Source organism: Diplotaxodon limnothrissa, linkage group LG11 (genome assembly GCF_057381915.1).
Source record: "Diplotaxodon limnothrissa isolate DT_005_m linkage group LG11, D_limnothrissa_male_GT1.1, whole genome shotgun sequence".
Classification (NCBI taxonomy): domain Eukaryota; kingdom Metazoa; phylum Chordata; class Actinopteri; order Cichliformes; family Cichlidae; genus Diplotaxodon; species Diplotaxodon limnothrissa.
The window spans coordinates 29,468,423-29,491,663 of NC_140606.1; the positions used below are offsets into that span (position 1 = coordinate 29,468,423).

General features: G+C 42.1%; 2 protein-coding genes across 4 annotated transcripts; both read left to right on the plus strand.

The window, feature by feature from the left end:
• The first annotated feature begins 901 nt into the window (after positions 1-901).
• Positions 902-3,898, plus strand: frrs1l (ferric-chelate reductase 1-like). 2 transcript variants are annotated; one of them, XM_085365688.1, is made up of 6 exons: positions 902-980; positions 1,196-1,420; positions 1,760-1,844; positions 2,110-2,248; positions 3,391-3,637; positions 3,726-3,898. In XM_085365688.1, exons 1-6 carry the CDS (start codon positions 902-904, stop codon positions 3,896-3,898), a joined length of 948 nt encoding a protein of 315 aa, XP_085221814.1. The 2 variants fall into 2 exon arrangements, with proteins under 2 accessions (XP_085221814.1, XP_085221815.1); XM_085365689.1 differs by lacking the exon at positions 902-980 and having other exon boundaries at positions 1,216-1,430; positions 1,758-1,844.
• Positions 3,899-5,676: 1,778 nt separating this feature from the next.
• tmem245 (transmembrane protein 245) lies at positions 5,677-21,374 on the plus strand. Of its 2 annotated transcripts, none has more exons than XM_085366589.1 (17): positions 5,677-6,351; positions 7,448-7,565; positions 8,087-8,182; positions 8,482-8,589; positions 8,939-9,148; positions 9,247-9,416; positions 14,531-14,635; positions 14,717-14,799; positions 14,885-14,975; positions 15,061-15,159; positions 15,251-15,379; positions 15,727-15,849; positions 16,931-17,076; positions 17,160-17,260; positions 17,366-17,540; positions 18,884-19,078; positions 19,167-21,374. In XM_085366589.1, exons 1-17 carry the CDS (start codon positions 5,677-5,679, stop codon positions 19,216-19,218), a joined length of 2,676 nt encoding a protein of 891 aa, XP_085222715.1. In that variant the 3' UTR covers positions 19,219-21,374. The 2 variants fall into 2 exon arrangements, with proteins under 2 accessions (XP_085222715.1, XP_085222716.1); XM_085366590.1 differs by having other exon boundaries at positions 19,170-21,374.
• The last annotated feature ends 1,867 nt before the right edge of the window (positions 21,375-23,241 follow it).

The window sequence follows — 23,241 nt, forward strand, 5'->3', positions numbered from 1 at the left end:
GTGGGCCGAGGTACCCGACTGTAGGATCTGACTATAGTCAGCTGCGACATAAGATACCATCTGGTCGCCTGTCCAAGGGGAAGTGTCAGGAAGATTACACGGAGTAGACCCAGGACTCAGATACCTGGCAGAAAATGGATGTGTGGATGCAAAAGTACTTGTTATGATAAATTAATGTAAGGTCACATATCTACTCAAAGTATGTCCACGATCATGCCCAGCTAAAAAGTCCCTGCTCACTTTGAATGCTCACTTATATGTAGCTACCTGGACTGACACGTAGTGACATTAAGCACCACATTTAGAAATGACGTATAATACTCCCAGAGAGTGCACGTGAACATAGTGGATATGCAACCATTTTTTATGGAACAGAATCTGGACCTTTTAAAAATCGCATATATGCACATATAACAAGCAGAGTGATATAGATTAAAAACAAGAGGAAAAACAGTGTAAAAGGAACAGCTTAAATTCGTGTCTTCAGTAAATAATTTTCGGAGAGAGGAGTGCAAACATGATTGGTAATTTTTAGGTTAGGTTAGATTAGATTACTTCCAAATTTTGGATGAATAAACACAATTTAACGCATAGCTCGTCAGAACAATAGAAGCTCTGTGGTATATTTGGTGTCAGTGACTAGGACTAAAATTCCGATTGCAGCCGAGGCAATAAAATCTTACTCTACAGGCTAATTATTTTACATTGCATCATCTTATACTCCAAACATGTGAAATACTGTGTCAGCTGTTGTGGAAACGTTGTTCAATCTCCAATTGATCGATGGTGACAGCAGCACGTAGCGTCTGCTCATTGGACGTTACTGTGATTGACTGAGGAGACGAGAGGAGAGGGCGGCTGGGCGATACCATTCATCCGGCCCAACACCGAAAAATAGCCTATGAAAAGATTAATGAGCTCTAGAAGCCATCAGGACTGCGGTTTCAAAGAGGATTATGGGCGTGTAGCTGAATTCGATGGTAAGATTACGAATCTGGGTAATTTAGAGCTGGATTAGCCTCCTAATCAGACGCGGTGTCCCCTCGCATCCCTGCGAATAAACAGGATGAGGAGACGGTTTTGTGACGCTGCAAGGAAACCTGCGAAGATGCAGAAATTCAAACAGTGATGGACATCCAGTTTTCTTCCAGATCGGTTTAACCGTTTTTGTTTTTTGTATTTATTGTTTTACCAGCGTTCCCTTTTTTGTTGGTCATGATTTTCCTGCGGAGGCTTGTGCAGCTTTCGGTGCTGCTGATCCACGCTGGATGGTGGGGGGTCGCGCCGAGCCCCACCGATGAGGGAGCACTCCGGACTGGCCACGGAGAGCACGGAGAGCCTGGACACCAAGAGCCTCACAAGGACTCCTACAGCACCTTCGCCTCCGAGTTTCTGGAGTCCAGATATCTGTCCGATGATGGTGAGGATGTCACTCAGTCCACTAAAGATGAGCAGCTAGTGGTTTTGTTTGCATGCTTTTTTTCCACACACAAGCACACAGGGCCTAGCACGGGCAGGACAAAGGTTAATATGTGCCAGTGTTGTCTTGCATCCAACCTGTCACCTCAATATGAGGCCTTTCAGCACCCAGGCCAGCACCCCGATGGTAGCTGCCCACCCCTTCCTTCTCCTCACCCACACACAGAGTGCAGATGGCCTCTCCTCAGTTGGCCTTCATCACTGAATACATGTATCAGCTATTTAGTGTGTAATCAACAAAATTCACGTTATTTATTTACTTATTTGCTGTGTTTCGCAGGTTACCCATTCCCCACAGCACCCCCAGTTGACCCCTTTGCCAAGATCAAAGTCAGCGACTGTGGAGTAACAAAGGGCTGCATAAGGTTAGAGATCCACCTCTGTCTTTCTCTAAAAAGAGCTCGAGTGTTACTGTAATCCCTGGGGGTCCTTCATCCCAGATGCTCCTGACGTCAGAGAGCCAGAGCTAAACATGGGAACGCTCAGCAAGCTAATCTTTCTTCTTTGTAACCTGGATTCAGTTTCTTTTAAAAAGTGTCCTCATTTGTTTAGATGAGCTCTGTCTGCCCAGCTGAGATCTTATCTCTAGTGAATGACTGTGAGCATTTGCATTTATTTATCTGCACTCAGGTACGGGAAGCCGGGGTGCGATGCAGAGACGTGTGACTACTTTCTGAGTTATCGTCGCATCGGGACAGATGTGGAGTTTGAGCTGAGCGCAGATACGGATGGCTGGGTGGCTGTAGGTTTCTCATCTGATAAGAAAATGGTGAGCAGCTCTGCAACATCTCTGACTGCTAAAAGTTACACAGGTCTTGTGTCTTATTTGGGACAGCAAACCATGTGTTTGTATCTTTTGGGCTGCATATAATTATGATTTTTTTGTTTTATCGCTTCAGGGTACAGAAGAATTAGCAGTCCCACGTCAAACTCATGGATAAGAATTTTTTTGACTGTAAGAGATTGAACCAATTAAATATGAAATTCAGTGACTCAGCAGGTCTCCACAATAAACTCTCTGTGTCAATGTTTCAAAACTTAAAAAAACATATATTAATTTATTAGCCAGTTTGTTTAATAAAAACATTGTTTGGGTTAAAGTAAACCCTTTCACAATTTAATCCAATGAGGCAAAGCTTGTGCTGTTTTTTCCCCCAGGTCAAAACATTGACATCACAACAGTGCGACTGATACGTTGCAACCACAGTCCTGGAGCAACATTTATGTAACTTTTTGCGAAGACTAAAAGCATGATGCATGCATGCATGCATCACAGTTGCTGCAGATTTCTCAGATGAACATCTGTGATGGAAATCTCCAATTCACCATATCCCAAAGGAGCTCCATTAGATTGAGATCTGGTGACTATGGAGGCCCTTTAAGTACAGTGAACTCGTTGTCATTTTCAAGAACCCAGTTTGACACAATTTGAGCTTTAAGACATGTTGTGTTATCTTGCTGGAGGCAGCCATCAGAGGATAGGTACAGTGTGCCAATAAAGGGATAAATATATTCAGCAACAATCTCAAGAATGGCTGCTCACTGGATATTTTCTTTTACAAGGAATTCTTTGGAAAACATAGAGATGTTTACATGGGGAAAATCCCAGCCGATCAGCAGTTTCTGAAATACTCAGATTAGTCTGTCTGGCACCAGCAACCAAGTTCAAAGTCACTTAAATCACTTTTCTTCCCAATTCTGATGTTCATTTTGGACTTCAGAAGGTCATCTTAATATCTTAAATGTTTAAATGCTTAAATGCACTGAGCCATGTGACTGGCTCATGGGTATTTTTTTTTTTAATGAACTGGCCTGGAAGTGTATATTTTACCTTGACTGTATCATAATGGTCAGTTTTTTCAAGAACTAAATTTATGCACATTTTGGAAATAACACTCTTTGTCTCCTTAGGGAGGAGACGATGTTATGGCCTGTGTGCACGATGATAACGGGCGCGTGCGGATACATCACTTCTACAACGTCGGCCAGTGGGCCAAGGAGATCAAGAGGAATCCGGCTCGAGACGAAGAGGGCATATTTGAGAACAACCGCGTCACCTGCCGTTTCAAGCGACCATTATACGTCCCACGAGAGGAAACGCTTGTGGACTTACACCTCTCGTGGTACTACCTGTTTGCATGGGGACCTGCTATTCAAGGTGAGCGATGAGTCTTTAGCGTCAGATTACACTGCCCATTTTTTTAGCCCTTGCCCGTGACATCTCCTTCATCTTACCTGTCCAACAGGTTCCATCACGAGGCACGACATTGACAGTCCTCCAGTCAGCGAGCACATGATCAGCATCTATAAGTACGTGGACATCTTCATGCCCTCCACAGCTTATCAGACATTTAATTCTCCCCTCTGCTTACTGCTCATAGTAGCTCTCACCTTCTACCTGCTGATGGGGACGCCATAACGAAGCACAGCACAGCACAGCAGAGAGAGGATGAAGCAGCAATAAAAAAAAGTTTAAATCTGATGCCACATACAAGTGCCCTCTTTGCACAGACTGTGTTAGATATATTGAACATGAAAGACTATATATTCATAACTCACACAGCATCTTGAAGTATTAAAGCAACACTCTAGAGGTGATATGTGCTGATCTGAGTATTAGACAAGAGGGCAGAGTAGTAGTAGTAGTTTAAAATAGGCCAGTCATTTTCAGTGTTAACGATAGCTTCCAGTTATATAAAAATATGAGGACTCCATTCCAACAAATACATCTCACAAGACTTTGAAACCCTGCATGCACTGGAAAATCTGGGAATGGTTTCAGACACCCACCGTGCACTGGTGAATAATGTCAAACTTTGCCAAAACAACGGGTTTCTGAGGATGAAAGGAAAATAAAACAGCTCTCACAAATGCTTCCCGTCTCCTCACCCTGCTACGTTTCTGTGGATCTCAGCCTTAAAAAAATAAAATAAAAATGTTGTTTGCTGGTGTTAGAAATATGGACTGCAGGGTTTCAGGAACAACCCGGTGCATCTACTATGTAAAAGATTTTCGTATACTTTTTTTTTACATCCTTGTCTGATTTCATCATCTCACTTCCTCAACCACAGTAACTGCTTTGTTTATCAGTACTGTGACACTGTGACTTACAGCAAGACTGATGAGAAGAGTTACTACTATTGCCTGTTCAAGCAATAACACGGTTAACAGAAACATTTTGCTCTTATATGAAGTAATATTTTTTTCCCCTGGGTTGCTATTGTAGCTTTTGAAGTGTATTAAAAATGGTTGAATATGTTAAGATGTCTCCCACTGAAACATCTGTCGCTGCTGTGCTTATTGCTAAGAACACAGTCTATACAAAATACAGACGCTGTAGTGAATGCAGAGATTGCCTTCTCACTCTGGAAGTATAAAGCCAAAGGGCATGACTTTAATAGAATGTAACATAATTAGATTTTGAGCAGTGGCTACGTGTAGTATGATGTGCAGCCTGATAAAATGTACAAATTACTCATACATTCACACTCGTGAGAGGCTGGGCAGAAGATAAAATACACAAGAAAGCGCAGAAAATAACAAACCAACAAAAAACACACCACCTTTTACACACCACCTGCTTTTCAAGCACATGAAATGGGCAGTGGGAAAAATAAAGGGGTTGTAGAAATTCTCATAAAAAAGTAAATGAATGTACAAATGCAATGGTATTCATATAAAAACCATTGTATATTTATGCGTGGTTGTTTTGTTTTGTTTTTCTTACCAGTTAACCTAACATGCATGCCTGCCATGGGAAGAAGCTGTAGGGCACAGGGAGAATATGCAGCTTTTGAACAGAAAGACCCCACACAGCCATGAGATTCAAACCCAGTGGAAGTGTAAGCTAGTGTGGTGTCAACTTGAAGTCAACTTACCGTACCATTTAAAAAACAAATGTTTAAAAAAGGATCTCGGAATTTCAGAAAACCTGATCATCATGACTCTAATTGTCTTAAAGACACTTTGTTTAACAATGTAATGTAATTATTTTTATTTATATATTTTAAATAGCTATGATGTGTATTGCTGCTTGAATTAAGTACTTTATAACATCACCTTGTAACATTAATAAAACAATAATAAAAAATAAACCGGAAGAAAATTGGTAAGTTAAAAAAAGAAAAGAAAAAGAAAACAGGAAGGAACGCGCGACATCACCGACACTTCATTGCCCATGAGGCCTTTGGGCATTCGATGTTGCTACGTCATTGTTTTCCTCCCTCACGCGGTGGATCAGTTGGACGGGCTGGCGGAGCTGAAACTGGGAACATGGCAGACGAGGAGGATTCGGCGCCGGATCCCGCCGCTGTCTCTCCCCCAGAGAGTCCTCACGCTGGGCAGCCTCACTTTGTTTCTTTCTCGGAGAGCTTCCAGCCGGCTGTCGGGATGATGAGCCAACTGCTAACCCAGCCCTCCTCCCTGAAGTTTGACAAGAACATAAAACAGGCCTTCTACAACACCGGGGCGATGATATTTGTGGCTATCTGCTGCGGGGCAGCTGTCCTGGTCTATTTCATCCTCGAGGCCTTCCTCCGCCCGCTGCTCTGGGCTGTGCTCTGCGGCACCTTCCTCCACCCCTTCAAATACTCCCTGGCTCGTCTCGGCCGTTCATGGCTCATCGGCCTGCAGGACAGCGGGACGCCCATAGTGGTGGGGACGCTGCTGGTCCCGGTGTGGTGTCTCAACTACGGGGTGGAGGCGATGGGTAGGGTAGTTCTGGAGAAGCTCACGATACTCCTGGTTATCGGGGCGGGGGCACCGCTGGTTTACTTCCTCTACCTTTTCTGGAGTGTCATCGGTATGCAGGTGATCCTCGGGCACGTCTGTGGGGTCATCGGGAACGCGCTGGACTGTTTCCACTTTATGTGGGTGAGTGACAGTAGAGTGACAATCCTCTCTCTGACAGAATGACAAAGGGCCCCTCTGTCCGTCAGAGTGGGTGCTGTTAGGTCAGCTCTGTGTAAACTGTGGCACATATTTTAAATATTATCTGGGACAGAATGTTAAAAGTTATACTTTAAACGTCAATGATTTTATTACTCGCCTGATTGTGTGGGTCTTACTATAGTAAACTAGTAATCTTACGATAACAAACTAGTAGTCTTTTGATTGTTGGTTGGGTAAAAAAAAATCAAATATGAAAAGCTCACATCACGTTATTTGCACAGAAAATTATCTACAGAGGGAGTAATAACAGTAATTGTGAATTTCATTCCTACTTAATCCCGTTTTGTGTGTCTGATTAAAATGAACTCAGAATTAAAATGTTGACTGTACAAATGTATAAATGTTATTATCATGTTGTCATAAATGCCATTTAGCAATAGGCAATAGTTGATAAAGAATAATTGGGGGATTAAAGTTGACTGGCTGCTGCAGTGTGTCTCTAATAAAGACTTATTCGATTAACCTAAACAGAAAATGTGTTTCTTGGAATATGTGTGCAAACTTTTATGTAAGTTGATCTAATTTCCTGCAGTTCCAGCATCTGATCGATCTGTACCTCATTCCCAAACAGCTCCAGGGGCCAGAACCCGTCCACCTCATCCAAATTGCATTAAATGTTCTTCTTTCTCTGAATGCGGAGTTCAGCTGACAGAGGGCCTGTGTTTATAAATAGGATGGAGGACACTATATTAAATTACATCAAGGCATGTCTTTGTGAGGAGCGACACAAGTTGAGATCTTTATGAGCAGTCGATTAAACTTGTAGTGTAGTCTTAAGTGCTCACTGCTCAACAGGAGCAGAGCGTTTGTAAAACTGGATGAGTTTAGGAAGAAAAAACATCAACACAAAGTGATTATCACAAAAACTGTTCAATTATACTTTTTAAGACTCATGAAGTTTAAAGGTTCAGCATCAAATGATGATTATGATGCAATGGAAGAGAATAGAAGTCTCAGTATATTTAATTAAAATACCCTCTGTTTCATTATTGTGCATCTTTGTTTTATTTCGTCACAGGTGGGGACTGTCGTGTTTGGATACTTGCTGGCGGTTTGTTTTAAGTGGAGTCCTCAAACTGAGCGGTACCTGAGGACTCTGGCACTTCCTGTCTGGGCTGTCCTGCTCTTCTACATCGGTGAGTGTGGACAGCGCCCACAGCCAGCCATACAAGCTGCCTCTTTGGACTGCAGGAGATTTCTTCTAGATGTGGTCAATAAGTTGCTGCCTGTACAAATCCACTTGTCTTTGAAACAGAGGGCACGCAGAGTAAGATGAGGATGTCGAAAGTATTTTTAGCACACTTAACACTTGCTCTGAGCTTCAGGCGTGAAGTTTTAAAAAGTGACTGAAAGCTGGTTAAGAAGTTCTGCCTTAAAAGGAGGTTTCTGGGCACATGTGAGAAAATGTTTTCTGCTTTGAAGTTTTTAAAAGTGCTTTCATAGCAACAGTCAACATTGTATGTCATATTTGTTTATGAATATGGTTCAGCTCATCAGGCAAGACTAGCAGAGTCATGCTTGACAAGGAATATACCTGTTAAGCCAGTAATGTCGTCCTGCAGTTTAACTACAACAGCTTTCTCTCAATCTAGTTAAATGTATCCATCCGTAACTCATCCATCTTCTTCCACTTATACAATTCCTCTATCTGTTTTAGTGTCTCTGACTGGCTCATGGAGAGTCCCCATATTTGTGGTTGTGGTTGGGCTTCTCATCGTGGGCTACCAAGAGAAACCACCTGTCCCTGGCACAGGTGAAAATATACTATCACACCTATACACTGACATACATTGACATTTACCACAATGAGATACCTTTACTCACCATTAACTAGGTAATAAATATGGTCAAATGAGCACAAGTCTATGATGTGCTTAGATTAAGTTGCATTTAGCCACATTTGCCTAAGCCTAGCTTTACGTGAAATATAAGTGACTTGAGGTGACTGGTTGGGCTACGCTCATCAGACCAGCTTTGATCTTTCCTACTGTGCATCCTCCGCTCTGCCTGCCTTTGTGTTTCGTTATATTCAGTCTCTCTTGATCTCCCCAGGTGAGCTTTCAGGGCAGGTGCTGTCATTTGCTGCTAACACTATTTACATGGCAATCTCCTGTAGCAACCTTCAACCCAAAACTGAACTCAGTGGAAGCTCCTCCACAGGTAAGCTAGCTGCATTGTATTCAGTCTATTAAAGAAGATCATACAGATGTCCCAGATATCTGGGCTGTAAGGTTTATGAAATGAGAGAACTGGCAGATTGAACAGAGGGAATCAGACCTCTGAACATACTGTTCGATAAATGTTCAGAGCATTGCTAATTGGTCAGAAAAATGTCAAGTTTTAAAACCCAAGATATGCAATTTCAGTTTTACATTCTTTATTTCTTTTTTTACTGTAGCTGCTTTGGCTTTACCAATTTAGCCACAGCGGCTGAAACTCAACTGCTTTGTTCTTTCTTTCTCTTCCTCTTCTGTGCTTCCTCTGTCTGCTTTCCCTCATCCGCTCATAGATGGTGTGCAGTCTGTGGGTCCCGTGCCTTCCACTCCTGGGTTTCCCGGGTTCGCTGGGAGCTCTCGTACATTGCCCGGCCTCTTCCAGAGAGAGAAAAGCTCCCACAGAGCCAGTGATATTTACTTTATTCTGCTGGTCTGGGCTATTGTCTTGGTGCAGGTCTGGCTCAACCTGTGGATACTACAACTGCTCCCTATTCCTGTGGCCGGTAACACACACACAGACATACAAACAGATATGTGCACACTTTCAGTTACTCCTCGTCAGTCGGATTTTACTCATGTGCATGTTGGCTCACTGATCTAGTGTGGGTTCTGAAGAAGCTGGTGGTCCGGTTTGGTATGAAGAGCTTTGCAGAGAGGACTCTTACCTCGTGGTGGACGGTGCTAGAGAAGTTTGGACGTGAGCGTGAAGAGGCACTGCTCCCTGGACCAATCAAAGGCCTGGCTCAGTTCCTCCTACGTATCGACACTAAGGTAATGTAAGAGCTGCCTGTGAAGCTGATGTCCTTATTTCCTCTGCCTTTGACTTTATACTTCCCCATCCAGACACACTTTATCTGCAACTGCTTGATAACAAATTACTTATCAAAATATCTCAGGAAAACTGAAAGTCTCAAAATGCTCTGTTGTTATCAGTCATATTACATATGTTAGTTTCATTTTTAATGTCTAAATTTAGCCAGTGTAAAGATCTGCCAGGTCCTAAATTTATTAAAATGAAATTGGTAAATTCATATTAAATTGCCAAAAACGGGGGCTTTTTAGTTTCCTTTACCTTTAACAGAGGATTTTAGCTGCTGTTTTTGTTTTTCAGCCTTTTAGTTTTGACCCAGTTGCAACAATCTCATCAGTGTCGTTTACGGCAACAGCTGGAAGCTATTTTTAGCAAAAAGCTGTATTAAACCAAGTGTGCGCTAAACTGCCCAGCACCAAATGGTAGACAGACAAAATTAGCACTTAGCTGAGAAACACTTTAAAATCAGTTCATTAAAAAACAGAGCTAAAAGGAGAGTGAATATTAGCCTGATGCCCGCATCACCAGGTGGGCAAGAAAATACTCATGCATCAGTGATGTTGTTGCCCCATATCTGCTGGATGTGTAAGTATGCAGTTGTTTTGTTTCCAATCAAAATTTAGAGGCAAAATATCTCCAAATCTCTCAATATAGACTAAAAATCTCAAAAAACAAAGCAATGCAGAGCAGAATTTTTTGCCGACATATTAGAGTGAGTGACAGGATTAGTGCTACATGGTTTACATTTCTCAGGTTTTATAAATAATGATGTCATTGCTGTAATCTTATACACTTTTCTGCCTTGCCCTCACAGTTTTGGGATGTATTTGTGTTCTGTCTTTGTAATCACATTGATTTGCATCCCACTTGTATTGCCAGTCCACACTCACTGTAGTTAGTGTATCTTGCCTGCCACTTCCTGAGGGGTGTACTACGAAGCAGCTTCCGCAGAGTTTGACTTTTTTGTTTTCATGCATTAGTTGGTCCCATGAAACCTAAAACCTCATTCAAACCTGACGGGTATTTCCAATTTTAATGTTATGGTTTCTGTGACAGGCTCTGTCCTCGCTTACATAAAAGTGGGAGTTGGTGGTGGGAGCATCATTTGACTCCTGTTTAGCACAAAATGGACTGCAACAGCTATACTGGTGCTGCCAATAACTCAAGATGGAACAATTCAGCAGAAAAATATAATCGCATAAATTAATAAATTACTATATTTATTTTACCACTCAGTCCACTCCTGGTGCTGCTATTTAATGTAGAGATCTACAAATTAGAATCATGATGCGTTTCATTATGAAGTGCATTCAGGTTTGACACTGTAATTAGATAACTTTTGTTATTGACCAAATTGAATTAAATAAATTTTCTTAATTGAATAACCTCTGTAATAAATTCCAGTAGACTGCTATCGCAGTAGTGTAAAACGTAGCATTTACACAAGTTCAGTGCCTGGGAATTCCTGTGAAAACACAACATGTACAGTTGTTGTCAGTTTACATTCATCACAGGCATAAACGTCATAGTAAATTTGGACTTTTAACGATTTTTTTGAGCTGTTCTTTTTCCAGACTTGTATTATTGTAGACCATATATGTTTAATGACTTTAAGGAAAAAAAGAAATGGGAGCATGAGTTTGAACTTATTTTAGATTTTCTCTCATCCAAATAGTCTGGAACATATACATACACGCCCAAATGTATACACATACTCAAGTGGTCCCGAAGGTTCTACAGTGCCTTTTAATCTGACAGGGCCAAGGCCTATTAACTCCTCATTAATTATTGACTACAGCTGGTAGTTTCTCTTTGCCAGCACAAAAAGGATTTGCTTGGCAGGACTCATTTGATTGACCTCAGACCAATAGGAAACTCAAAGGAGCCCAACCCGAGAACCACCGAGGCTCAAGAACTGGAAACTGTTGGAACACCAACATCACTGTCCACAGTGAAGTGAATTTTACATCGCAGTGGATTGAGAGGGTGTTGACCAAGAAAGAAACCCCTGCTTTAAAATCAACACATTCAAGCTCCTCTGAAGTTTGCAGCTGCTCAAACAGATAAGCCAAATGCCCTCTGGAGAAAAGTTTATGGTCGAGCAAGATAAAGATTGAACTTTTGGGCCACAATGACTAGAAGTATAAACATGAGGAACACTGTACTGAGTGTCAAGCATAGTAGTGGTAGCATCATGCTCTGGGCCTGTTTTGCTGCCAGTGGCATAAGGTACATTACAGAGAAGATTCTTAAACTTGATCTTAAATGAACAGATAGAAGGTTGAAACTTGAACACAGTTGGTAGTTCCAACAGGACAATGATCCCAAACACATATCGAAACTGGTGTTAGAATAGATAAAGTAGGCTAGCATTGAGCTTCTTGAATGGCCTTCCCAAAGCCCCGACATCAACCCTTTGAATATTCATGGACTATGCTGAAAGGCTGGGTCTGCTCCAGGAATTATGCCTAAAGCTTGTCGATGGCTACCGGAAGCATTTGGTTGACTTGCTAAGAGACATTTAAACAAAATAATAGTGGAGATTTATGTATATATTTTGACCCTTAGTGGATTAGAGAAGAGCCAAAATAAATACAAACAACTGAGTTCAAAGAAATCATTAAAAGCCCCAAATGACCTGTGATTGTATGTAAACTGACCACAGCTGTACCGTTTGCACTGCTGTAACTTAACTGCTAGACTTTGTTCAGTGCTGTTATGTACAGCTTAACAGATTGCATGTCAGCTGATAATCTATATCACTCTTAGGGCAACTTGTTTGGAAAAGAAGTGAAACCGTATCACTTGGAGATGATGTTAGACAAAAACTTCTGAAAATAGCTTTAAAACGAGAGCTGCCCTTCTGAAACCTCTGGCTATAGTCTCAACATACCTTGCTAACACATGAATTCCTCTTTGTAGTACACCGCTCTGACCCCTCAGAGCCTGTACCCACACAGAGCTTGTATTCTTGTTGCACGGGTACATGTGATGACTGCTGCAAAACTCTTTCCAATAATAATTTTCCCAATGTCTCTTTGTCTCCTCCCCAAGCTCTGGCATTGGCTTAACAAGCAGGTAATGATTTGGAGGAGCAGAGTGCTGAGAGAGCGAGACTGAGAGAAAGTGGGCTTGTGTGTGAGAGACATTGAGAAAACAAGGGCAAATAAATAAATAACTTGTATTTATGTGCGGGTGTGTGTGACAGCGTGAGCACACCTTGTAGCGGCTTGGACTGGCATTTTACCCATCCACTGTCATCACCTCTGCCATCCTGTCTAAACATCTGTCCTCTTGCTTCTTTCCAGCTTTTATTTTGACAGTGAGCTACAGCCGGGGTGTTGCACTCAATAATCCCTCAGCCCAGACTGTATCTTCTCTGCTTTGACCTGAGTTTGTCTTGAGTGTGTATGTGTGTGTGTGTGTGTGTGTGTGTGTGTGTGTATGTGTGCGAGCTGCCTCAAAGAGTAGTGTTAAATGGGGGGGGGTGTTTCCTTTTTTTTTTTTCCTGGAAATTTTAATTTTTTTATTTTTTAGGTGTGGCTAAGGGACTGGACAAAACAATGGAAACACGGTTATTCAATGTGAGGAACTAAACTTAGTGAATATATTTGCCACCTTTGAACCATTTGGCTTTGTGGAGCTGGTTATTACCATAGACTGTATATAAAAGATGGAGATTAGCACTGGGCTGTCACTCATTGTTTGGTCTTTGTTGTTGTTGTTCTTTTAGTTTTAAAGTAAGACATCAGAAAAGAGGCTTGGCTCAAATTGAGATTTTTGTGGAAACTACATGCCCAGTCAGCAGCCAGGACCAAATTTCAAACCCTTTTTTGTCATCTGTTTTACTCTTACATTTGACCATATTGTACAACATACAACATTCTGCTTTTTTTTGTTTTGTTTTGTTTTTTTGTTTTGTTTGTATTTTAATAAGGCTTGAAACTATTGATGAGACCACAAACTCTCTCTGTAGTTCTCAATTTGAACTATATACAGAATGGCTGTAGCTCCCGTTGACCTCAATGTACCTACAAGCCTGCATTCTGCATCTGAAGGCCACCAGGTCACAATAACTATGGTTGGAAAAAGACTTGCTTTCTGTCTTGACCTCAGTACAAATTTAAAGTGTTTACAATCTATTCAATTCAGTTCGGTTTTATTTATATAGCGCCAAATCACACAAGTTGCCTCAAGGCACTTTATACTCTGATTCTGGCTGTTATTTATGAACTAGAGTGTCTTTTATTTAGAATTATCACAGGTATTGATTCAGTTCAGTCATTTCTGATGATGTAGTTTATATTTTTAATACAGTGCCGATGTGCTGCATTGGAAATGTAGTGTTTGTCGTTGTGCGGCCTGTGTATAACTTTTTAGAGGTCTCATGCTCCCTGTTGTGATAGTGACTGAAACCTCTTCTAAACCTCTCGCTGCTCAATATTACCCAACTTCTTTAATTTAATTACTTCTTTCAGTATTAAAATCTTTTTGAAGTGGTGTTTCCATTTTTTTGTTAAACAACTGTTTGCTGTTCTTCTTTCAGGTAAGCTAGATGTTAAAGAGGAAGGTATAAGACTCGCTGTAGATTCACTCACCTAAGGTTTTACACAGACTCTTTGCAGAAAATGCCATGTCATGTCACCATCAATATAATAAACCATTACGCCATGGCCTTAGTGCAAAAAGAGAGAGTTCTGCTAACAGAGCTTTGATTTTAATGCAGTTTTGGCGCATTGAGAAACCTGAGTCGAGAACAGAGAGCTCACTTTGAAAGTGATGTCATGTCTGTTTGTCGTTAAACCAACAACCCAAAAAGCCACTTGCATGATTTAATGCTTCAGTGCAAGAATGGGTGCATGCATTGTATGAGTACAGATATGCTGTTATTGTCCTCTGTGAGGACTTTTTACGTCTAAAATGACTTTTCACAAGTGATAAGGACACAGGTTTCTCCATGTGCATGTTTTTACCTCCTTTAAAGTTGTACTGATGAGTCTATTTTGCCATCTTCCTATTATCCCCCCCCTTCTCCCTGTCTTTGCCCTCCTCTCCTTTTTATCTGTGCACCCAGATGGTTGTGTGGCTGGAGCGATCTCTGGATAAAATCATCAGTATCTTCATCATCTTCCTCTTGGTCACAGGGACCCTGCTCATGGCTCTGCTGCTCACTGCTATGGTAGGTTTTTGGGTTTTTTAACCTGACTTCACATCATTTGCACTGATGATGGATAAAAAAAATAAACATTAATCTTTGTAGGTTCATCACGAAAGTGCTCACATCATCGACGTAACCAGTAACCTCATCAATGAGACCGTATCTAACCATCCAGAATGGGCCAAGTAGGACAGTCCACTCTGTTTTTCTGTGTTTATTTTTAGACTTTCCTCTCATTTGCTAAAACAACCTTACTTTGTCCTCTGTTAGCCTCCTTCCAGAAGCCCGCGTGGTCCAGAAAGCTCTAAATTCAGCTGCTACTAATGTCTACCAGCATGGGAGAGAATGGATAACACAAAAGGTCAGGACAGTAATTTTCACTGATAATAATGGAATACAGCCAGACAGCGAGGAATGTGACCAATCTGTTTCCTTTGTGTGTGCAGCTTCATAAGATTTTAGGAGATAAGGTGAACCAAACTGCAGTGATTGAGAAGCAAGTTTTAGAACTTTGGGACCGACTGTATCACTCCTGGTTTGTGAAGGTAGTGTCAGAGTTTTGTGTTTAATGTCTCCCAAAGTCTGTTCTTCAGTATTCTTCAGTTTTACATAAAATACTATGGTCACATTTTTCAGAATGTAACCCACTCTGGACGGCATCGTGGGAATAAGATGACTCACAGACAGAACAGCTGGCTGGGGGACATCCTGGACTGGAAGGACATTGCTTCCTTTCTGCAGGAAAATATCGAGACACTACTGTCTGTAAGTATGAACGTATGTAACGTACACTATAATGCCAAGTGTTTCAATCACTTCCATGGCCACAGGTGCATAAAATCAAGCACCAATGCATGCAGACCGCTTCTACAAACGTCTGTGAAAGGATGGGTCGCTCTCAGGAGCTCTGAATTCCAGCATGATACCGTGATAAGATCCCACCTCTGCAGTCCAAGACCATTTTGTTTTCTTAGATCAGGACATCAGCCATGAGAGCACCATGCCAGCACTGCCCCACTAGCAGCATTTGCAAATTTACAACTGTGTGCGTCTTAGATAGAAGTACAGTTTCCTGTGGATGGTGTGTTTATTGTTGCCTCGTCATTTTGCAGATCCTGGAGTCTTTGTGGGTTGTAATGAGCAGGAACGTTGGCCTCCTCATCTCCACCACGACCACTCTCCTCACCGTCTTGTTCCACAGCGGCACGGCGCTCCTCAACTTTGCACTGAGTTTGGTATGAAACGCTGATCACAGCCACGTCGTTTTCTCCATTTTATAAAGTCCAACTGTTTGCAAAATTGATTATCATTATTCTTTTGTAATGCACAAAAGTAAGCAGAAAGTGTTCAGCTTAACTGCAAGTGTTTCTCAAAAATATTCTAATAGATTTATAGAAATCTGAGGCCGAATAATGTCCTGCAGACTCGTCCATAAAAATGTTCTCAGACTTATGTTTAGCTAAAGATCATTCCCAACTGTGTGCTTAGGTTGATTTATAAATAATGCTTACTAACACGTGTCAGTGGTGTGTGCTTGTTTGCTGTGCTTTCTGCAATGGAGGCAGTGCTTCTTTTAAGCATTGTTTAAACTGTTGTGGTACATTTAAACTCCTTCATATTAAGCACACACTCACACTGATGGATGCACTAGGGGCAATCTGGTATTTAGTATCTTGTCCAGAGTCATTTTGAAATGCATACTTGAGGAGCCTGGGATCAAATCGCCGACCTTCCTTTTAGTAGATGACCCACCCGGGGCACCTCAAGGAGGCGCTATCATTAGCTAACTTAACAAGGCATTCATTCCACTGAAACATCTTCTTAAATAAGTATTTTGCCAGGTCGTGTAAAAAAAACAAAAAAAAAAACAAAAACATGATCCATAACCTGAGATCAGTTTAAATTGATGACACTGGCCTTGAGTTTTTTCTCCTCAATAAATAATGCCAGCACAAATGAGCAGTAGTCTGGAATGGCCATGGACCTTTAAGGTGATTTTGATCTTTGTAAAGTTAGAGGAGACTGAGGCCAGGAAACATTCACTGGACTAAAATAGTGAGCTGACATTAGAGCCAAACACGCATCCTGGAAGCGTGTCAACTCCACAGTGACCGAGGTGGGGCTTGGACATGTCATCTGTTCCTCAACCACAATACAGGACTTTACTGAGCATTGTTAACTGTGTATATTTAATGGTGTTGCTCTTTCTGTCTTATTTTAATAAAGTAGACCTGCCACATTTACTCTTAAAGATTTAAAAAGCTAATCAGATAGTCTTATATTTAGCACAGCTGCCATTTTTACTCCTTCCTGTAGGTGATTTTCCTGACTACTCTCTTCTACCTGCTGAGCTCCAGTGGAGAATACTACAAACCGGTTAAATGGGTGATCAGCTTAACTCCTCTCTCTCAGCCGGGACCCTCCAGTAACATCATCGGCCAGTCTGTTGAAGAGGCCATCAGGTAGTCGCATGCGTAAAAGCTACAGAATCTAAATTTGTACCTTGGCGAGATTATTTTTGACCATATTTGTGTTTGTTTTGAAGAGGAGTGTTTGACGCCTCTCTGAAAATGGCCGGATTCTACGGCCTCTACACTTGGCTCACTCACACTATCTTTGGCATCAACATCGTCTTCATTCCTTCTGGTGAGTCAGCGTGTCCGCAGCAGATTGTGCTGTCGTTATGTTCGCACCTGCCAAGCCACACTCAGTGTTTTGTCACTCTCTGAATCCCTCTTTCCTGGCCTGAAGCTCTGGCTGCCATCCTGGGTGCCGTGCCGTTCCTGGGGACCTATTGGGCAGCTGTGCCGGCAGTGTGTGACCTGTGGTTGGCGCAGGGTGAAGGTGTCAAGGCCCTGCTGCTGCTCATCTGCCACCTGCTCCCAACATATTTTGTGGATACAGCCATCTACTCTGATATATCAGGGTATGTATGCGTGACCAGCTTATTTGAGCTTCTCTTTATGGCACTGGGACATCTGACAAACAAATCGCACCAAACCACCTGTGACTGTTAACATAATACATACAAGTCCGCTTGCTGGCCTAATGTGGGTTTGAAAGAAAACTGTACAGTTGTACGAGTCTATAAACAGCGTCTCTGTTTGCCTCTGTTTCATAAACTCCCTGTTGTGGACAGATAATGCTCCTGTCTTCGAGCTTCAAGCCCTACTATCTTTACATACAGTTTACATACACACTCAAATGCATACATCAACTCAAATCTTTTAATAAGCAGTGCTGAAGATTCTACAATGTCTTGTAACTTGATAAGGCCAAGGCCTATTAATTTCTCATTAGTTATTATGATTGAGTACATCTGGCAGTTTCTCTTTACCAGCTTAAAAAGGATTTGACTGACAGCACTCATTGGATTGACCAAATGGGAACATCCCAAAAATTCAATGAAGATCTAAGTAGGAGAATTATAGATTTACACTAGTTGTGAAGGTCTCTTGGAGCTATTTCCGAACACCTGCAGATTCTAAGATCATCAGTTTAAGTAGTTCTAGCTAAGTACAAGTTATTCAGATGTGTCACCAGTTTGCCAGGGTCTGGAGGAAGTCCCGAGCTGCCACCCTCAGATGAGAGGAAAATGGTTAGGATGTTTGAGAACAATCCAGGACCTATCAAGGTTGAAGCCTGTAGGAAACTGGAGGCACACCAGCGTCACTTTCCACAGAGAAGCCAGTTTTACCATGAACTGAGAGGATGACGACCAAGAAAGAAGTGCTCAAAAATTGACGTCTTCAAGTTCAACTGAAATTTTCAGCTGCTCACATGGACACGCCAAATCTTCTAGAGAAAAGTTTGATGGTGAGACGTATCAAAGAGTGAGTTTTTGTCCACAATGACAAGAGGTATGTTTGTAGTGAGTGAAAGCGAGGCTTACAAACCTAAGAAGGCTGTACCAGCTGTCATGCTCCAGGGCTGCTCTGCTGCTAGTGGTACTAGTACATTGCACAAAGTGGCTGGAATAATGAAGGAGGATCTCTAAATTCTTCACCTCAAATCAATCGTTGGACACAGTGGTTTGTTTCAACAGGACAGTGACCCTCAAACACACATCAAAACTGGTTGTGGAATGGATAAAAGCTCAAACTAACCTTGATGGGTGTATATAAACTTCTGACCACGGCTGCGGTTTGGGGAAAGCTAACTTTTTAGCCTGTTTTAGCCTTCGGCTGCATCACATGTGTGCACTGATACAGTAGCTGCCTGCCAGCCTTTCCACTGTGTTTTAAACCATTTCTTTTGTCTTTGTCTCAGAGGTGGACACCCATATTTGACAGGCCTGGCGGTGGCAGGTGGTGCGTACTATCTGGGTCTGGAGGGGGCTATTATCGGGCCTATCCTCCTCTGCATCCTGGTGGTGGCAGCCAACATCTACAGCGCTATGCTGATGAGCCCCAGCTCTGCAGTGCCCACACCAGTGCAGCCAAACTGGCCTCCCCACCCTATGAGGTAAGACGCATGAAGAACAAACAGCAGATTAGATGTTTTTTTAAAAAATGCAAACCAACCAGTCAGTTGTCTTCTTGTCTGTGATTAGTAGGACCTTTACGGACGCCACTCCCTCTGTCCTGAAGAAGACCTGTGAATGAGCACATGAGGAAACGACATCCAGCTTCCTATAGGCTGATTCCTCAGGGGAATTGCTCCCCTCCCTGAAGCTCCTCCCTGTGTGGCCTGACTCCATAGGGACGCCCTGACTGAAAAAGAGGCATAGCAGCTGGTCACCCATGATGCTATGTGCTTAGCTGAACGGTTTCTCAGAGCGATATGGCACCAGCTCCTTTCATTCAGCAGCACACAAAAACTCCTGTAAGCATGCACCCTAATCCCAAACTTGGACCAATGACATCACATTGGGTTTACGATTGTGTAAGACGGAGCCATCGATGCTAATCGCATCATCGCTCAAAACTCAGTGCCTAATTTGTTTTGTGATATTGAGAAATGCCTAAAAATTACTGTGTCATTTGTGGTGAACTGTAAGATGATATATTTTATCTACAAGACCCCTGATTTCCAGCCTGCACTCCTTGGCTGTATCTGTGCTACCGTACGTGGTTGTGCAGTATTTGTACTCCCTACCTCTCTCCTAATGGAGGCTCAAGTAGAGTTTGTAGTAAAGGCAGGTTTTCTAAAAAAAAACAAAACTTCTTGCCACAGTTGTTGTCTCATGTGACTCAAGTAACTGAGTAATTAGACAGGGACCTGTTATTATGCTTATTTCTAGCTACATATTCGTATTGTGAGACTATAAATGAGTATTTCGTTAAAACTGACATCACACTCTCGAAGCATTGGCCACTGTATGTGCAGTGACATCGCCACAGCTCTGTACCAGTTACACCAGCGCCGAGGGTGCAAGGACTCGCTACAGTATTCTCCTGAACGATAGGTGTCGCTACTCAGACAAAAAGTCCATGTCAGTGCTGGTAAGAAGTCAAAACCAGAACCAAAGAAATCAGAAGATTTCTTTTCTCCCTTTCAACCTGCTGTAACATCTCCCTCTGTGTAATCTGTGGCAGCTGCTGCACGAGGTTACATAAGTTAAGCGGTGTAGCACTGGCCAAAACGACATCAAAGCTCGGCGTTGTTCACAAGGGCGAGGAACATAAATGGACCCTGACACAGCTGCTAAGTTCACCTGCTGTTTGAAGAAGCCCTCTTTCTTCTGATTGGCTTCCCCTCGCCTGGCTTCCACACAGAAGCCAGTGCTCATAAACCCCGCCTCCTAATCACCATACAAGGAAATCTGTGCCAAGCTGATGTCAGGAGTTGGCAAAATGATTGCCTCTCATAAAGATTAGTTTTATATACATTTACCTCATTTTTTGATGCACATTTAATATGATCACTGTAATTGGATAGTAGTATAAACACTATGATACACGACCGATAGAAAATAAGGATAGGTCCCATTTAACCGTTTTTATTTTTACTCTTTAGTTACTGTGTTATTCACGATTCCGTGATCGTAGCTGTGACATTCTCAGCTTTGACAACGGTGTTCACTCCTGCTTTACTGAACCAAGCTTTGTTACCACTGTTTGTCTTTTTTTGTTTGTACGATTCAGTTATTATTAATAATAAAAATAATCTATTTTTATTGGCTACAGGTTTAGACTGATGATGATGACTACTTCTAATGGATCAGATTACACATCTTACAATCAGATTTTAGTCTGGTTCCATTATCAGAGGATGTTTTTTATTTTATTTTATTTTGAATGTATTTAAAGATTAAGATTGTTTTGTACACATATGTGTGAAACCAAGTTTTTAATTCCTTACATTCTCTGCTGATCTCTCACCTTTGCACTCAGAAAATCTTGATTGAGTGATTTTGTGAAGCACTTTCAAGGTTTTTTTGTTTCCTTTTAAGTTTTTTTTAGGGCTGCGACTGTTGTCCCGGTCACAAGATTTCATTGACAGTTTAGACTTCACACACCTCAAATCCTATTTTAACCTCTTTTGCTCTTGCACTTCGTGCGCCACACTGTAACTCGAGTCAGAGCACTTGTCTGAGAGGAGAGTGTAAAGCAGGTCACTTGAAGCTTTAATAAAGAAGCAGATGACTCGTATGCAATGTGACTGATCAGACATGGCTACCATGTTAGCTGTCTGAGAGTGGGACAGTGTGATGTGCTATGAGTTTCAACCCAATACTGTAGTTTTCCTTTTGTACTGATGCTGTGGTTTTGTTTTTTTATTAATACTGGACATGCACTGATACAATAAACATGATCTAAACTGCAGTGACTTTGACTGTCTTGTATTGTCCTTTTTAGATTAAATAGATGAAACTGCTTGCTAAGTTTCGTGAAACTGGTTCAGTGTTGTATTTGCCAAAGTGTGGACGCAAGAAAACTGTCACTAATGAAGAAACATCAGTGGCTGTCCTAGCGTCATTCAGCAAGAGCCCACAGCGTAGCACTCGCCGCATGTCACTGGAGAGTGGCATTAGTCGAACAGCCCTTCGGCGGATATTAGCTACTCACAAATGGCACCCTTACAAACTCCAGCTACTGCAGCATCTCAACGAGGATGACCCAGATCGGCGCACAGAATTTGCAGAATGGGCAAAACAAAAATTGGAACAGGACGCTCAGTTCACGCAGAAGATTTTCTTCAGTGATGAGGCAAACTTTTATGTGAATGGTACAACGATAGTGGGTCCATTCTTCATCAATGGAAACCTCAAGGCCACTGGATATTTGAAATTGCTACATGATGATGTGTTTCCCTCTTTATGCACTGAAGCTGGCACGTTCCCTGAGTTTTTCCAGCAAGATGGTGCACCACCACATTATGGGTGCCAGGTCCGAGCATTCCTAGATAAACAGTTTCCTGGAAAGTGGATTGGTCGTCGTGGGCCAGTTGAATGGCCCCCAAGGTCTCCCGATCTGACCCCCTTAGACTTTTCTCTTTGGGGTCTTCTGAAGGCAATTGTCTATGGTGTGAAGATACGAGATGTGCAGCACCTGAAACTACGGATACTGGATGCCTGTGCTGGCATTTCTCCTGCGGTGATGCTATCAGTGTGTGAAGAGTGGGCAGCACACAATGGGCAGCACACTAAACACATTTTATAAGTGGTCAGAAACTTGTAAATAACTCATGAAAGAATAAAGTTACGTTGAAACCAAGCAGACCATTGTTTTTCTTGTGACATTACCAATAAGTTTGATGTGTCACATGGCCCTCTTCCTATTGAAAAAACAAAAGTTGGCCGACTTGTAAATGGCCACCATGGTCACCACCCATCTTGAGGAGTTTGCCCCCTCACATATACTAATGTGCCACAAACAGGACTTTAATATCACCAAGCATTACCATTTTATTACCGTGTATCCATATAAAAGGCCCACCCTTTAAATGTGTAATGTTTATCTGAAATGTGTTATCACCAGTGTTGGGACTAACGCGTTATTAAGTAACGTGTTACAGCAACGACGTTATTATTGTGGTAACGAGCACGGTAACTAGTTATTATGCCAAAATCAGGAACGTGTTAGTCGTTACTGGGATTTAGATAGGCTCGTTATTCGTTACTTCGTGCGGTGGCTGTCGCGGAGCTTCCACAGATTCAGTAACATCAGCAAGCGGTGGAGGCCAGCAGGTGGATGAGGGAAGGGGAGGCAGGAGGAGCAGAGACCCGAGGCAGCCGCTGGTCCAAGTGTGAACTGAACTTCAGGTAAGAAGTTATAACCTGCAGTCCATCTGGGTCAGATATGAACCAAGTTTAGGTGGAGTTTATTTTCGTTATGCTGACTTTTTCATACTGGGTACTAGCGAGCCTGACTGAGTTTCTATACAGCTGGGTGGGTGCTATGATGTTACTGATGTTGAACTTTATTTTGTTCATAAGGTTAATTATTAGAGTTGCCAACCGTCCCCTAAGAGAAAATATTAAGCGTTTCGTATTGAGGTGAAAAAGAATGCAGTTTGTCCCGGACTTCAGCTACAATGAAAAAGACACAAAGCTGGAGTTATTCTGTCTTTGCTGCACAGCTGCCTCTTCTTCTCTCATTCTCTCCCCTCCCTCTCCTGTTTCTACTTCAATCATGAAACTGATCAATGATCAGCTGATCGGCTTTTCTCTCTTGTTTGTTTAT

What these genes read in the sequence shown, in the direction of transcription:
- frrs1l (XM_085365688.1), top strand. Translation starts at nt 902, where the DNA reads ATGAAAAGATTAATGAGCTCTAGAAGCCATCAGGACTGCGGTTTCAAA. An exon ending in CAGATATCTGTCCGATGATG is followed by an intron (nt 1,421 to 1,759) that starts GTGAGGATGTCA and finishes TGTGTTTCGCAG; the next exon opens with GTTACCCATTCCCCACAGCA. An exon ending in GTAACAAAGGGCTGCATAAG is followed by an intron (nt 1,845 to 2,109) that starts GTTAGAGATCCA and finishes ATCTGCACTCAG; the next exon opens with GTACGGGAAGCCGGGGTGCG.
- tmem245 (XM_085366589.1), top strand. Translation starts at nt 5,677, where the DNA reads ATGTTGCTACGTCATTGTTTTCCTCCCTCACGCGGTGGATCAGTTGGA. An exon ending in ACCACCTGTCCCTGGCACAG is followed by an intron (nt 8,183 to 8,481) that starts GTGAAAATATAC and finishes TGATCTCCCCAG; the next exon opens with GTGAGCTTTCAGGGCAGGTG. An exon ending in AACCATCCAGAATGGGCCAA is followed by an intron (nt 14,800 to 14,884) that starts GTAGGACAGTCC and finishes GTCCTCTGTTAG; the next exon opens with CCTCCTTCCAGAAGCCCGCG.